Source organism: Porites lutea, chromosome 14, assembly GCF_958299795.1.
Source record: "Porites lutea chromosome 14, jaPorLute2.1, whole genome shotgun sequence".
Lineage (NCBI taxonomy): Eukaryota > Metazoa > Cnidaria > Anthozoa > Scleractinia > Poritidae > Porites > Porites lutea.
The window spans coordinates 17,840,732-17,857,495 of NC_133214.1; the positions used below are offsets into that span (position 1 = coordinate 17,840,732).

A 16,764-nucleotide genomic window follows, 5' to 3' on the forward strand; every position below is an offset into this window, starting at 1 on the left:
GGCTTTATTTCCGATCATCCCCCGCTCGTGCTCTGGGTTCGTTCCCATCATCCTACGCTCGCGCATCTCGCTCGTCTCCAGCACCCCGCGTTAAAAGTTTGTGCTCTCCACTAAGCCTTGGGAGAGCTTGGATGAGGCAAAAAATACACCGCAACAACAAACGCCAAGAGTCTTGAAACTAAACTTGAATTTACTACTATAAGTAACGTTTTGAGTGGTTCCTTTTTTGCACGTTATACGCAGTAACTATGGAAAGCCAAATGAAAACAAAGAGACAGCAATCCTTTAGTACACCATGAATGATTTGTAAGCTCCTTAAGTACTACTTCAATAACAAGTTTTCTTATCATCTTAAGCTTATTATATACTGTGTTACCTTTTTGTAAATGTAATAGATTGCGTTTTTGTTTGGTTTTGACTTCTGTTTAATTTAGAAAACAGTTTTAACGCTCTGAAGCTATCATAGACCCGCTAAAGCTCGCACAAAACAAATCACCAAACTTTATTTCAAATCTTTTTTTACCTCGTGGATAACACCTCTGACATTACCGCCTGGGAATGAATCGTTTGACCAAGTACAGATATCAATTTAAGGCCCCTTACTGATAACTACAGTAAACGTACACTTCTTAAATCTATACTCTTTCTTTAACTGTCCATCCTTTTTCGTGGACCATCTAGAAAAGTTTCTTTTCCCGATCAAATCATAATGTCTGAATAACCTGTCGTGTGTACGATACTGATTATATACATCGCGAGATCAGCACCAACAGACATCAAAGACACTAGAAAATTCTAGAGACAGATAACCCGTCTTAGAATGTATCCGTCAGAGACGGATATTGTAGTAATTTTTCCCCTGGCTCAACCAGAGCCTGTTTATAAACTTCAGTGAGACAACGTTGAACTTCGTTTCTTGTACAGCGTTCTGCACCCTCGGCTTTTCCAACTCGTTTCACCTTTCCTCGCATCAAGGTCAACTATTGACCACTGAAAAAGCTAAATGCATAAAAAGTCTTTTCACGAAGGTTTCACGATCCTAAACAAATGTGTCGGCACGTTTCATCTTGATTTTTCTGGAAAACGAGTATTCTCCTAGTAGAAACTGCGAAAATATCTGTACTCTTTGAGACCACGGTACTCCCGTAAATTTATAAAGGTCTTTCCAGGTTCTGCGGAAGGAAATAAGATCAATATCACATTTCTTCTTGAACATTATCTACGCAGTTGAAATATAGGAAAAGCAGTCGGCACATCACTTTAAGTTAGCCTAACTTTTTTGAAGTTGAAATCCGTTTTCTTCTCTTCAAAGAAAAAAGATAGATAGCCGCAACCAGTTATAAATCTTGTATAAGTTACTTCTACAAAAACTGTAACATTAAATTTACGCTGTGGAACATACAACTTCAAAATGTGCCAAAGTGTGCTATTACGGCAAGATATGCATGGGAGCAGTGTTTCATGACAGTAAGATGGAGGTATGACCCGCTGTGAAACGGGAACAAAACAACCGTTGCTACACAACCGAAGAGTTTCCACTCTTTTGTCCCAAAGCGGAGTGGGTGGGGACGGCGGGGAACCCACTCCTGGGGCCCATTTCTCGAAAGTGTCCGTGACGTTTCAAATCCAAAATCAAGTATTCAAATCAAATCTAAAGAAAACAAGAGCCGTTCCTAGCTAAGAAACCAGTCCATTTTGTTTTGTTAACTGATAGTTTTATCAGTTTTCTGTGTAAACAAAAACAGCTTTCCGGGCCGGCCCGTTAATTGTCCGTCCGGACTTTCGAGAAACGGGCCACAGGCCTTTCCGAGGCTCTTCCTACCCTACTGATTCCCCAGGACAGCTTGCTCAAACGAATTCTCTCGCCCCAATAAACTTTCAACCACTCAAAAGTGGGAATCTCTTTTTCACGAAGGGACACTTTCTAAGAAAACTGACCTATGACTTGCTTGGCCGTCTGAGGAATAGTAAGTCGTTCCACCATCGGTTATAACTTTGAACTGAAAAATGGTTAACTGAAAAGTTGAAAGAAAAAAATACAAAGTAATGAGTAAACTGATTTTACTCAAAGTTCCTGCTTCTGCTAAGTAGTGGGTGTGGTTTCCCAGTTCCTTGCGAGCAAAGCTTCCTTTTGTCTTCTTAACTCTTTAAATCCTAAGATCAAAATTTGAATTTTCATTTGATGTCCCAATTCATTTCCTACCGAAGTAGTGGGGAGAAGTTGATAAAATATCAAGCAAATTCATCTTGTGTGATCATGTCTGTAAATCTCGTGACCACTCTGTTTCACAAAACACTGATATTACAAGGCGAAATTTGATACTGATCACTCTTAGGGCTTACAGGGTTAAAGGAGATGTTACAGGGGACGATTCGCCACGATGATTTTTAGCGCAAGACAACGTTGCAACATTGTTTCGCGAATAGCTGCAACATTGTTCCAACATTGCAACGCTGTGTTCCACTAAAAATCGTCGTTGCAAATCGTTCCGTGTGACATCACCTAAGTCAGAAGAAGAAAATGAGGCTCTGTCTGAATCGCGTCGAGCCCTTGAAGTCGCCAAAGCCCGAATTTCTAGACCAGTCAATTTTGTTCTCTATCGTTTTACCGGTTTTCAGGGTGCGAGCATCCATTTATTGATAAACCGCTGGTCACAACTGAGCCCGTTGTACCAAGGGCAGGGCTTTTCGGCCTGGGTTCGAAACTGTATCCAAGCACCAAGCAGCGCATGCTCAACAAAGATCTTACTCGATTCACGCAGGGTCTCTCTCGAGTACATCAAAATCGAGCACGTGAATAAGGTGACCAAAATTCAGGGTGACGTCAACGACGTTTAAAGACTTCAAACGATTTGGATGTCACGTTTTTTTTTTCTTTTTCAAGCAGGAATTTGCAAAGCATCACTAAAAAGTATGTCAGTATTCTCAACAGCGAGCGATGACCCCGCTGATATACATAGTCTCGGACCAAACTACTACAACATACTTGAAAGTAGCCTCACCTCACCGAACGCGTGGCGATGCAAACTTGTTCCAAGCCCCAATTGTTCAAATGGTGTATAACGCTATCAAATGGATATATCTCTATCCCGTGCACAAAGCAATTGTTATCCCTAATATTTATTCCCTGGATAGTGATTTATGTGGTGGATAGCGCTACAACTGGCGCCCAGGGTCGGGTTGCAAAAAACATCTTAAGATTAAAGGAACTCGTAACTATTATTTCAAAACAATAGGTTATTGTTCCAGAACAAAAGTTAAGAGCCCTCTTATCTTAAGACGGTTTTATGCAACCTGGCCCAGATCTCTTGTTATTTGGAGGCGTGTGTTAACATTGCGCGATACCGTTTGTTACGAAGGGCAAATGCGTTTAATTCGTGCATAAACAATAAAACATATCTTACAAATAATACATAGACTAATCCAAGGCAGTTGATGATGAAAAGAACTGACACATAGACATCACGGCCCATGGCTTCCTGAAAGAAAAAAGAGTTAAGGTAAGGTAAGCTCATTACATAACATTTCTAAATCGTTTTAATCAGACGGGGGGGGGACAGGAGGGGGGGTGGAAGAACAGGAGAATACGGATGGAAGGGTTATGGAACGCGGGAGAGGAAAGAGCGAAAATGGCAGTTCTAAAAGGGTGGGAAGTGGGAGAAAAAAGTGGAAATTAAGCAACAATGCTAAATTTTCACTTCTGTAACGTGAATAATGCAATCGTGGTTTGTTTTTCATGGTCTTGAACACAAAGCTTTTCTCTTTTGCTTCTCTACTGATTGTAGGATAATCTCCTAAACTTAAGGTCTTCCTAATCAAGAATCACCGCTCCAAAAATTGTAAGTGTTTAGTACATTCCAGGAAACTACCCACCTACCCGCCTCCCCCCGCCCCTTACCTAATATTTTGCCCTAAAGGAGATGTTAGTGCTAACCAGGGGGGTGTCCTGGTGTTAACTTACAGTAAAAGAAGAAGCCTCTCCTATAAAGACTTGCAGGTTAAAGTCTGGAAGTAGAAAGACACTTTAAGTGAGAACGATTAATATGATTAGCAAAACAGTATTTTCGCAAGAGCACAGTAAGCAAACCAAACAGCAACTTTGAAAGTGTATTCAGTTTGACAAGACAGTAACACTCTATTTTTTGCACGTGGATTTAAAAATTTTCGGATTTCGCATTTTCGGATCGTCTCAAAATATCTTAAGGTGGATGAGACAATTTGATGCAAAGCATGACGACAATCAGAACGATCCCAACAGTAATACAATTAAAACCTACGACTTAAGATTTTCATAGCGGAGCCCTGGAGCGCGAAGCTCGCGCAGCGGAGCACTCTGGGTAAGAAAATAGAGTAGTCTAACCCTCCGAGAAAATTTGGTAATCACGTGACCGTACGCCCGCCCGACCGTCCGTCCGCACCACAGGCAAACCTATGTAAAATAAGTCAATCAACAGGTATGGCAACCCAAATGCAACTCGAGGTCATTTTGGCGGGAAATCGCATAGCCACCGGCGTCTTTTTAAGTAGAGACGTATAGACAGCTAAAGAGTCAATAATAAAGACCAAAACGGAAAACGGAGATTGTTTCTGTATCCGTGTTGTCTAAAGTGTTAAGCTTAGAATATAGAGCAAGAGAAATACAGAGAAAAGACAAAGAAGGCGGGAGGCCAGCGAAGCTCAACGAGAAAAAGGGCGACAGAGATCTGGAGCGAGAGATAAAAAAAAAAGGAGACATTTTTTTGTTGGAAGAACAACATGAAAATTTTGTAGCGGCGGTGACAAAATGAGAAATGCTAGCGGCCACCAATTAAATGCAAGGTGAAAATGAGCGGCAGTGAAAAAAAGTGAACGAGAACACGTACGACATTTCCTCCATTAAAAGTGTATCTAAGAAGTTTCTGGAAGTTTCACGTTGTTGTTTTGCAAAACAACGGCATAGAAATGTACAAAAAAGTGTGCTGCACGTGCAAAGTTGTTTTTTTGCTAAAAAGACCTATTGTTGTTTTTCACCGTTCTCCGGCGTTGCCTTCGCCGCTTAGCATTACACGATTTTATATTATGTTTGAACGAACTATAAATATTATCGAGAGCTTCGCTTTTAGCCCTGGCTAAATCTATATATTAGCCTTTTTACCGCCAAGAAAACTGAGCGGCGAAGAGCGAGGACAAACGGTTGTACTCGCAGGTTACAAGATTTCCGCATAAGCGTAAGACTAAATAAGGAAACGTTTAAAAAAAGTGTTTTATACTCACAAGTAATCGCTGCTCTTACGTACAAAATATTGGCCAGCATTTCTTCAAACATGAAGAAAACGAAAGCCCTGTGGTTGTTTACTGCCACACAACGCTTCAAAAACAAACAGTGGTGATCTAAACTAAGCATGCATGCATCGCAGAGGCGACAGTGTTTGGTCAGCTCAGGCTGCACAATCTGAAAGAAGAATCAATGTTTTAATCCCTGAAGTCAAATAGAGAGACATTGTGGGTCTGTCTTTTGAGTTCGTGGAAGAAATCCTATGGTGTGGCCTATTAAAGGAAAGCTACTCAGCAGTACGTTTTTTGGGGGTACTGTTTATTATGCTGTACAAGGAGGTTCTAACTTTTGACTATTTGGATGAAATCCTAAAGTGTGACCATTCAAATGAAAGCTACTGAGCAGTGCTTTCCTGTGGTACTGTTTATTATGCTGTACAAGGTGGTTTTAACTTTTGAGTCTGTGGATGAAATCCTTAAGTGTGACCATTCAAATGAAAGCTACTGAGCAGTGCTTTCCTGTGGTACTGTTTATTATGTTGTACAAGGTGGTTCTAACTTTTGAGTCTGTGAATGCAATCCTAAAATGTAACCATTCAAATGAAAGCTACTGAGCAGTGGTACCGTTTATATTTTGCTGTTCATGTCCAATAGTGTGGCAACGAAAAACCAACGCAGTTGCGTAATTATTTTCGACACTCAAGAGAAATTGGTGCTGCCTGCTAATTAAGAGTAAAAGAAAAGTTAAAATAGCCTACCTCACACACTTCACAGAAGTCTCCTTCGGGTACAACTCCTTTTGCTACATCTAGAATGCTCTGGAAGAAAGTACAACCAAAACAGAAGAAAAATAGAATTATAACGAAAACATATGATGTAAAAGACTGACAAGACAGTGAACGTTATAACAAAAAGCTAACCAACAATATTTTCCGCAACACAAGGAGAAAAGTTTAAACATCAAAATAACAAAACAAACTCCCCTAAGATAGTATGAACGAAACGCGCGCACGTACGATTGTCCACAACGCATGGTAACGACATTTCACGCAAATGTTTATAACTTGCCACACGAAAAGAAAATGTTGGGTAAGCCAAGATGTGCTACTGTGTCTGGTTAAAATCATTCTTGCTTCTCCAGCGCGAATTGTACGCAGAGAGGAGGAAACAAGGTTTTCGCATGAATGTTTCGCAGTTTAACCACTAAGGCACTATCATTCAAGAACGGCATAAATAGACAAATGGTAGTTTTCTACTATATAATGATCCCCTATTTTGGTGAGTATTTCCTCCTATTTCAAGCCAAGTACCTCTGAATTCCGTAAGGATTAGTGAAAAGATGAACCGATCTACATAGCCAGTCAATAAAATCCTAGATTGAGCTTGTGAAGACCCCCTGCTCCATTCGTTCAAAGGGTGGATAGCAATAATCACCAGATAAATCGCTATCCAGTGGATAAGGATTGGGAACATCCAATGCGTTATCCACTAGATCGTGATTTACTGGGTGATAGCACTTTCCTCCCTTTGAACAACTGGTCGTTTCGCCCAAAAGCAAATAAACGACAAATAAACAACGGGCGAATCGACTTAAGTCCGGGCGAAACGACTTCGGGCGACTGAATCGACTTTCGGGCGAAACGACCCGGAGACAGATAGGCCTTTTGTTATTTACTACGAAACACTATACTGCTCGTGTTTTAGACAAGCACTAGGTAGAGCTTAGTCTTACCAATGTTTCACCAGTGTTGGAGATTTTGTTGTACTTCACCACACCCGGATCAGAGAAAAGCTTTCTGCGCGAATGGAAATTTAAGGGGAAAAAAGTACGTCAGTATTTCCTTGTTGGGAAAGCGTGAACAACACACTTCGTTTTATGTACAGAACTCCTCTCCCTGTAAAATAAGTACGAAAGGCCACACGCAAACGTAGAAGTGGAGCCAAGTTCAACTTTTACGGTCACGCGTGACCTTCCATACATTGCCTGTACCGTATTTACGCGCGTTCGCACGGAAAAATTGCGCGATAGTGAAAATCCACCTTAAGTAAGTTAATAAATAAGTAAGTAAAAAAAAAAGTAAATAAGCAAGCAGGTAACAGTTATTTTGACACAGTAAGAATTAATGCTAAAAACTTGTGGGGTTTGGCAGGCTTAAAGAGTAAAGTAGCATCAAGGTCGAGATCAGCAAATAAATAAGTATAAAATCATGTGTAAAGAGTCGGAGCCTAACGTGATAAATTGTTATGTAAATATTGTAAATTTCACGGACCTCACAAATCAGTGACGTAAAGAACATTGAACCAGTGTCCAATTTTGCATAATCTATCAATCAACTTACTTTAATGTTATGAGGGTTATTGCTAATAGAAGAACAGCGGCTAAGGTCCAGAGAAAATCTGGCCAAAGCTGTGATACATGTTAAGGACACATGGTTACAATGTAATAATCAAGAAACGAATCCTGTTGAATTCTTTTGGACTTACAGTCCACTTTGACAGACTCCCAGTAACTCCTAAGAAGATTTGCATCGCGTCAATGGAAGGCTGACGTTTTTGTGTTTTTTTTTTTTTACAAAGATTTGGTTTTATCGACTGAGTTGATGAGGCAGATTAGCCACTGAAGGAAGATAGAGAAGCTGATGCCATCTCGATCCGTGTCATTCTTTCTGATTCTTATTCTTTCTGAGTACAGAAGGTTCCGAGTTTTGGATCCCCAGGTATGACCTCAAATCCTTGTTTTCACTTCCCCCTTTTCATTGTAGCTTAAAGTAGCTTTAAATACCCATAAAACAGAGCACTGATGAAGAGAGCGGGGTAAAATAAGTGCACCGCCGGAGTATGGTCGTTTCGCTATACGTAGTTTCGCTGCATAATGAAGTCGATTCGCTGCAAAGTTGTAAAGTCGTTTCGCAAACTGAACTCGTTATTACCCGTTTGTAATTCATTCTAAATCGTTTTAAACTGCTTGATACAAAAAGGTGGTTGCAGCGAATCGACTTCATTATGTAGCGAAACGACTTCATTATGCAGCGAAACGACTTGTAGCAAAACCACTTTGTAGCCAAACGACCGTAATTCGTACCGCCGGCCTCAGGCTTGCCAGTCTGATGAGGACTGTTACAAGTTACCAACGTATAATAAGGACATTTATCTTTTTTACTTTTTTGCTCGAAAACTTCTCTGTCTTTCTACAGCGACCAATCAACTCAGTTTATTAATTAAACCAAATCTTTGTATTTCACTCCTCCACAGATGCAGCATAGCAATTTTGTTAAGAAACTAACCCTTCATTCATCTATTTATTTTCTACCATTAGGAAGAAATGCACCACCTAACTCAACTGTATATGTTATTACTCTGACGCTGTTCAAGAACGCTGCACTGTAGCTATCACCACCTTTCAATGGTGGAGTGGTTTTGGCAAGTCTCTTTTACCCATAGAGCTATGTTAGTTGGAGTCACAGACTCCTGGATAGATAGATAGATGCTTGTTTATTTTACCCAATTGCAGCATTAACTGAATTGCTGGGTAGGCCAGCAATAAGAATACACAATTACACAATATGTTGATATTTGAGAGTAACACAATCATTTAGTCTATTTAATAGTCCGACCAAGTACGGGACTCTGATGGCAGGAGCAAAGAGGGTATTCACACCCATGGTACGTGGGGGAGGGGGTAACATTCATGAGGGGAGGGTAGAGCCATTCACGCCAAAAAAGTCGAAGGGTAGAGACCAGCCTAAGTGTGACCCCCCGGGCCTCCAGGTTGGGGGTTGGGCTGAGGGTGATAACCCACTCCTGTAATACCCTATTACAAGCCAACCTCCATGTACGACCTCCTCTTGTGAGCGACCACCTCCCATAAGTGACCACCTGTGTAAAACACCAAAATTTTCCCATTCAAATCCCTGCAAAAGGAACCTCTCATAGGTGACCCCTCTTGTAAACAACCATGGGCACTTGTTGGACTTGCAGTTATGATTTTCCATTGGTTTATCCCTTGTAATCCCGTGAAAAGGAAGGGACCTCCTGTAGACCGATTCTTGAAAGTTACCACCTCCAGTAAGCAACCACAAACTCTTCCCATTATGGGTGGATGCTTCTGCACGGTTCTCATGTATTACAGAAATCAGAAGGCCTTATGTGCTACGAGGCACAAAGAGGAAAGTAGTCTGCTACACAGCCATTTTTAGTATCGTCAGGCAACACTGGAGAGGAGCGTTGTGTGACAACACTAAAAACGGCTGTGTAGCAGACTAAGAGGAAAAGTGAGGTAAGGTGTTTGGGAACAGCCTGCAAGCCTTAGTCTAATATCTTTACTAAGGATAGGGAGTAATCATGTGGATTTACAAGATAAGAAGTGACCATTTCAAAGGATATGAGGTGTCAAATAAATAAAATACCACAGCAGACTTTGTACGATAAGTCCAAAGAAGTATCCAAGCAAAGCTGGACTCTGTAATCCAGAAATATGCTGCATCCTGTGCTTGGAGAATGACCACACATTAAAGAAAATTATAATAGACATTGTTGCTAATATTGCAAACAGCCTTGAAAGTTGATTGAATGCTTCAACAATAAAGAGAATTCCAAAGGATGGAGACAGGAGTAATAGTAACCACGGCATCCATGGGTAAGGTGGTTGTGTCGCGGGACAGCGGCTGGACTGCCAGTATTTCAGGTGTCTCTTAAGCCACAAGTGTCTGTCGTCACAAAATAAAAAGAAAAGCAGTAAATTATTCACAGGTAACCTTTCTTCATGCAACCTATGATGCTGCAAAAGTGTGATACCAAGGTTACTCAGCCACCCAAAAGTTGGGAGCTATAATAGGCTGGGGGAATAGCCAGCTCTTCAACTATTTGTAGGCCTCGCTGGCTTTCATTTCCACATATCCTGAAAACTGCATGCACGACTTGTCTGACCTTACCAACACTTTAATCTCTTAAGCTTTTTAGCTCATCCCAACAATGCATAATTCATTACAAGGAGGAAAAAATTTGTAGGCTCGGGCCTACAGGTCTATGGGCTGGTTACGCCCCTTTAGGCCAGTTCCAAGTTGCTCCAAGCTTCTGTTTCAAATCGAGGCTATGTGCATAGCCACTGATATGCAAACGATTTTTAATTATCATGTTGTGTTTAGCCTTGTTTTGAAAGTGAGAGTTTGTGGAACTCGGAAATAGCCTATTACTACAACTGGGACCATACTATTTATTATTACTACAATAATAGAACATGAACAAGATTGTTTAAGGCTTTATGCAGTACCTTGGAGTTTGTCCTTCACCAGCGTAATCCATGGGTGTTTTTCTCATCACATCCTCCTCATTAATCATTGATAATTTGCTTTTACTTTCCAGAGCCCAGGCTACTTCACTGCAGAAAATCAGAATAATCACAGAAATTGTTGGCACATTGTAGAGGATAACTGTGGAAAGCCGTGTATGGCATGGCATGCTCAAACGCCACAAGAAGTCCACTCATGCAGTACTGATCTACCAATAGGCTAAGTATTTATGGGCTGATGCTTAAAGGCCGATGCACACAAGGGGTTTTGCTCCCGGAGCATGCTCCAGGCTCATTTTGCACGTGTCAGTACACATGAGGGAGCGTTTTCAACAAGATTGCTAATTTGCCCGGGAGCTTGCTCCCAAATATTTAACCTGTTAAATATCGTGGAGCATTTTGTGGGGTGGAAATTCTGCTCCCGAGGATGAAGTATACCCATGAAATCGTTGGTACACACGGAGGAGCTTTGCTCTCGGAGCGTGCCCCTGGAGCATGCTCCGGGAGCAAAATCCCTCGTGTGTATTGGCCTTAAAACCTTGCTTGCTTCTAATTTGCTGTTTAATCACTTTAATTTAAGGAGTATAAGAGTTACAGTGCAACTACTGTAACTGGAGCCACTCAGATCGGATTACAGGAAAATAATAATGCATTCACTCACTCTAACAGACCTGTCAGGAAACACTGGCTTTCTTCAGCAGGTTCAAAAGCTCATGTCTGTATGTTGTGATGAGTTGATTTTGATCCGTGTTGTTTATTTCGTTTCATGGTAACTTGCAACTAACTTTCTTGGAACGTATTGTTATTTTCCTGTAATCCGATTGGTTAACTTTGTCTAGGTGGCCCCAGTTATAGTAGTCAAACTGTAACTCTCTTTGTCCCAAGAGTGACGAAAAAATTCCTGTAATATCCATACATCATAGAAAAGATTATGGGAATTACTAAAAAAAATGATCATCAAAGAAAAAATGCTTGAATCTTTTATCAAATTCTCTCAAATATTTCTTTATCACGAAAAAGGATGGAGATCAGTCCAGAGAAATTGTACATGGAAATTGGGGCTTAAACCATTTTAAACCAATATTAAATTTATTCAGAGTACAGTGCAAACTCACCAGTGAGCATACTTGGCAGCTAAGTGCAGTGGTGTTGTGTTTGCACTATCTCGAACATCAGGAGGAAACCTCTGCAAGGAAAGGTGCAAACAGAAAAACATTTGCTTATAATTTTCCCATATTAGAGCTGTCATGAGTGGAACAACATAATATCTTAATACGTCTACACACGAGGAAACTAATTCATGGGTTACAACAAATATTACAACAAAAATATTGGGTCCCATCAAAAGATTGAGCAGATTCACTGGTTTCATGTGGATGGGTAGTCTCCCTCGCAGCCATTTTTTGGATGTCACGCAATGCTCCCTTTTGGGGGAGCATTGCGTGACATCCAAAAAACAGCTGCGAGGGAGACTAGTGGATGGGAGGCTAATCTATGTAAAGAAATGCAGTTTAACAACTGGGTCAATTAGTGGAGGTGGGTGCCCGGGATGTCCAGGGGTTTCCACTTTTGGCACAGCCAGCCCCAAGACAGACGTACAATCCCATGGCTGGTAAACCTGCACCTTCCAGCCACGAGCCCCCACTCCAATGGAACAATGCACCTGTCACATTGATTTATCGGTGAAGCAGCTGCCTGGAAATGCTGTACTAAGCACATGGAGATGACACAAGCAAGGCTGATCGGCCTTGAACCACTGCACTGACGACTGACCAACAATGTGTGTCCGTGCTCCATGTCGTTAACTGTGCTAAATTTCATTGAACTACATTTAAAATATACTTGGATTTCTGTGGACGGGGTTCTAGTTGTTACCTTGTGACGTAGAAGATATTCACAGGCATCAAGTTTACCATGTTCAGCTGCAATGTGAAGTGCTGTGAGTCCCCTGTGTACACAAATACATCAAGGGGTTAGTTTCTAAATAGACTGCAATTATGCCTCATCACTGGAGTGCTGGCCCCAGTGGTTTAAATGTTCAATAGTAATATCTAACGGATAAATCAGCATCCAGGGGATAAGTATTAGGGACACTGATAAATATACAATATATAAATATTTATTGCCATATCAATAGCCTGTGTAGCAAGCGTCTCTCCTTTTTTCGCATGGTGAAAGCCAAAAATTTCATTCCTTGGTCTTTCTTTGCTCTAAAATCACACGGAAACACTTTTTCCACAGGCTTTGCTATCCAGTGGATAGGGATTTATCCACTGAAAAGCATTATGCCTTTTGAACCACTGCAATACTGTAGCATTGAATTTCTTGATTCATGCACTTGTAACTTAGCTAAATCACGACAAGATTAGCTCACTTAGTAGAGAGATTGACTGCAGAGTGGGTTCAATTCCCAGAGCCAGACCATCTCTTAGGGTTTTAGAATAGCTGAAGAAATGAAGGTACTGCCTTTGCCCTTGAAAACAGATAGACTTCGCATGGCACGGATTACCACACATGGGGAAGAAAACCATAAAAGTAGAGGCACAGTCTCATTGCAGATGGAAAGCAAAACTACCTCATTACGTTTATGCTAGAAGGGAGTAAAATCTATTAACAATTTGGATACCTTTTATCTCTTTTCTTCAAACTCAGACCACATGCTGTCAAATAATGCAGTTTCAGTCTAAAATATAAGAAAATAAAAACATAAGCTTGTTTAATTAAAATTAATAGTTGTATTGCAGTATATTCAAAAACCCCCTTAATGCAAACACTGAGGGGGCCATATGAAGTGTCCTTATTAACGGGTGTCTGTATTAAGTGGGTTGAATTTAGAGAAAGTGAAAGGGCTTTCTTCCCCCAAAGACAAAGCAAACTTTCTGTGATAATAAGGTGTCCGTATTAAGTGAGGTTTGACTAAGCAAACTTTTAAATATTATTGTATACAATGTGTATGCTGGCTGATGAATTGAAAGGGGGGACTAGCCAGACAACAAGGGAAATATGAAAGTTGAAAAACCAAACAAAAATGGATAAAAAAAATAAATAAATAAATAAAATACCCCTAACAGTGCTTGTGGTACTTAATTTTTGCACATTCTATAATCCCAGAATCTGCAAAAGTTAATTCCTAGACAAAATTGTATAGTTTTACTTAATCTATAAAGTTTTAATGGTAGATATTGACTGGGTGATACGGAAAGTGAAATTGCTTTGTAACGTCAACAACAGAGCATTTGCTTTGGCTGTACTTTGAAACTTTTATCAAACATATCTGAACGTCTTGCTTTTTGACTCTGAAATAAAATCTGCGGCAAAAAACACGCCGATGCCAAAAATCACAGTGAACTCCAGTACTCTACCACAGTCGAATGTTGTGGAGTAATGGAATTTTAATATGTTTCAGTAGTGAATGGGTGTCATCTTCAACCAAAAGTCAACTCACACTTACACAGACCCACTCCTAGCAGCATGATGAATACAAGTTCTCCCAGCTTCATCTTCTGCTCTTAGATCTGCTCCGTTCTCGATGAACTTGTTTACGCAGTGTAAAGAAGCCGCTTGACAAGCGAAGTGGAGAGGAGTCTCGCCGAATGCGTTTGCTTGGTTCACATTAGCACCGTGATCCAGCAACAAATCCATAATTTCTTGGTTATTTCTCAAAGTTGCTTGATGCAGAGGAGTGAGGCCGTGCCATCCTACAGAGTTTGCACACTTTGGATCGGAGCGCAGCAGGTCTCTCAAATCAGAAATCTTGTCGTTCAAAATTACATCGAAGACCGCCATTTTGTCAGGAGTGGAAGTCTTGTTTTTCCTTTGTATAACCGCTGACAAAGTGAATCCCCTACTCATCTCCCGTGGGAACGGCCCTTGGGAACGAGGGAGCCAGACAGGCTACATGAGAAGACTCAAGATAACCCCCTTTCCCCTTCTAAAATCTGGCAAGTACTTCATAAGGGGTACTGTACTGAGGTCAAATGCCTTGTTGTACTTCCGACACATTTTGGGAGTTTCTCTGAGAGATTTCTTTTGATACAAAAAGTTTAAGGTAGGTTAGAGCCCCTCGCACAGTAAGAATCGGAGAATTTTGGATGATCTTTTTTCAGGATGTTTATCCATGAGGACAGACAACACGGTCCACCATAACAATACTAAGGTGCCCCTAAGACAGCCAACAGACTGAATGGCTTAGTATGCGGACTTGCTTTTCAAGCTTTTTTCTCTTAGTTTCTTTCTTTTTTCTTTTTCCGTTTAACAGGCGCTTTTATTTGAAAAAACTTCCACCATAATTCCCCCTTTAATAAATATTAGCGGGCCTTTTGTGATTTTGGAACACTTACTACGAGAAAGTCTTCGACGACGAAAAATTAAACATTGGCTGACCTGCACTGAATTCTTTTTTAATGTCATGGGCACCTCTCTGCACAATGTCACGTTCAACATAAACATCAGACGTAGAACGTTGTTTTCTTAAGTACACACTGGGCTTAAATATCGTAATAAAACAAATACGAATTAAATTGTATGGTATGTAAGCAAACCGGTACTCAGTTCCTTGTGCATGACTTCCGGTGGGTTGGCTGTTCTCAGTGGTTTTGTTGTAATTCGTTGTCCAGTGACGCGTTTTTTTTTCCCAACAATTTGAACGTGCAAACAACCAGGTCCTTGAGGTCGGAAGTTTTCATCTCATTGTGCAACCTATTAAATACTTCCTTAGTTCAGTACTGCAGAGACGAAAGGATGACGAAGGTGATGATGATGATGAAATGATAATTGAAGATGATGTTGATGATGAAATGATGATTGAAGATGATGTTGATGACAAGAACGAATAAAGTAGAAGGCGATAAAAGATTTCTTGTGTAAATAGGGTATTTACGAGAAGGTCAGAGTGTTTCATGCATGGTTATCAAATTAAAGACATTTTAATGTCGGCACGGTAATCAGATTCGCGAGAAAAGTTTTGATTAGCATTTTCCAGGTTGGAGTGCACGACTTTTGAAAATTATGGGTAACAGGCTCCTACCTTATCACGCAACGAATCACGTAACGCTGATATATAAAGGTTCTTTGGTTTTGCGGGTAAAGATTTTGTGACGCACAAACATTGTTGTTTGTACGACTCTCATTGTCTAAGTGCTTACCCTACGTGCCGAAGCAATGCACATGAGTTGCGACCGAGCGTAATTTCCGTTAGCCAGCGGAAACCAACCAACGCGTAATTATGCGCCTGTTCAGCAATTTTGAGACGTTGAACAATATCTAAAACAAAATAGTAACAGTAATACTCAATCGTAAAAACGCCAGCCGAAGAATTTATGGCTCTACGCAATTTCGCCGTGTTCACACTCTAGACTTTTTTTTTAATTTTTAAGACTTTGTCATAAATTTGAGCTGGCAAAAAGGCGATTTCCAGTGGGCAGGAGTTACTTTTATCGTTTCATATCACCAGAAGTTATTCCTGCCATAAAGGACCGCCTGATCGCAGATTACCAGTCGGTAGACTTCACAGGCCCTCAGGCCGAATTTTAATTTTTTTTTCTATTATGTTTTGTGCTCTTTTATCTTTTTTTTTAATGAAATGACTTTTTCAGATTTAATTTGCTGTCAGACTTGGTTAACTTGACCCCTGCACTCAGGCTAGACATGTACATACTGTACTTCTCTGATCTGTTGCCTCCCCCACCCCACCTCTATCCAAAAGAAAAAATACGACTGCATGTTATCATGGTTATCTCATTATTTTTTAAAAAAAAAAAACATATTTTTTTTGCCGACGGAAAATTCCTCAGTTTTCTGTCTGCTTTGTCTCTTTCGTACATATATTGCACATTTCTTTAATTACCGCAAATATATTTTTGGCTTTATGCCAAGACAGAACAAAGGCAATTGTTATGACCGTCATTAACTTTCTTAAACCTGTTAGTTGTTCTTCTCTGATTGGCTGTTGAAGTAATCATAAGTTAAGGACGAAAATAAACCGAACGCAAATGCATTTTCGTGACAGAAATCTTGTGCAAAGCAACATTGGAAAAAGAACACTAATAGTTAAATCGGATTTGGTGTACATTCAAGGTAATTTCTTGATTTCAGTGCAGCTTCTAATATGAAAAAAAATCATGATTATTTTATGATTAGAACGGAGTTTGAATTTTCACGGCGCCTCTGCGCGTATTGGCCTATTTTGTATTTTGGCCCACTAATCAGCTTACAACAATGCTTGA

At 40.4% G+C, this 16,764-nt stretch overlaps 1 protein-coding gene across 1 annotated transcript; it reads right to left on the reverse strand.

Annotated features, from left to right (window-relative positions):
- Positions 1 to 200: 200 nt before the first annotated feature.
- Positions 201 to 14,326, reverse strand: LOC140925003 (uncharacterized). The gene is made up of 14 exons (XM_073374965.1): positions 13,992 to 14,326; positions 13,167 to 13,223; positions 12,416 to 12,488; positions 11,656 to 11,726; positions 10,523 to 10,630; positions 9,637 to 9,959; positions 7,593 to 7,662; positions 6,986 to 7,049; positions 6,012 to 6,071; positions 5,254 to 5,431; positions 3,962 to 4,005; positions 3,405 to 3,479; positions 1,939 to 2,015; positions 201 to 1,172 (listed from the first exon to the last, which is right to left on the reverse strand). The coding sequence occupies exons 1-14, from the start codon at positions 14,324 to 14,326 to the stop codon at positions 1,040 to 1,042; spliced, it is 1,668 nt and encodes a 555-aa protein (XP_073231066.1). The 3' UTR covers positions 201 to 1,039.
- Positions 14,327 to 16,764: the final 2,438 nt, after the last annotated feature.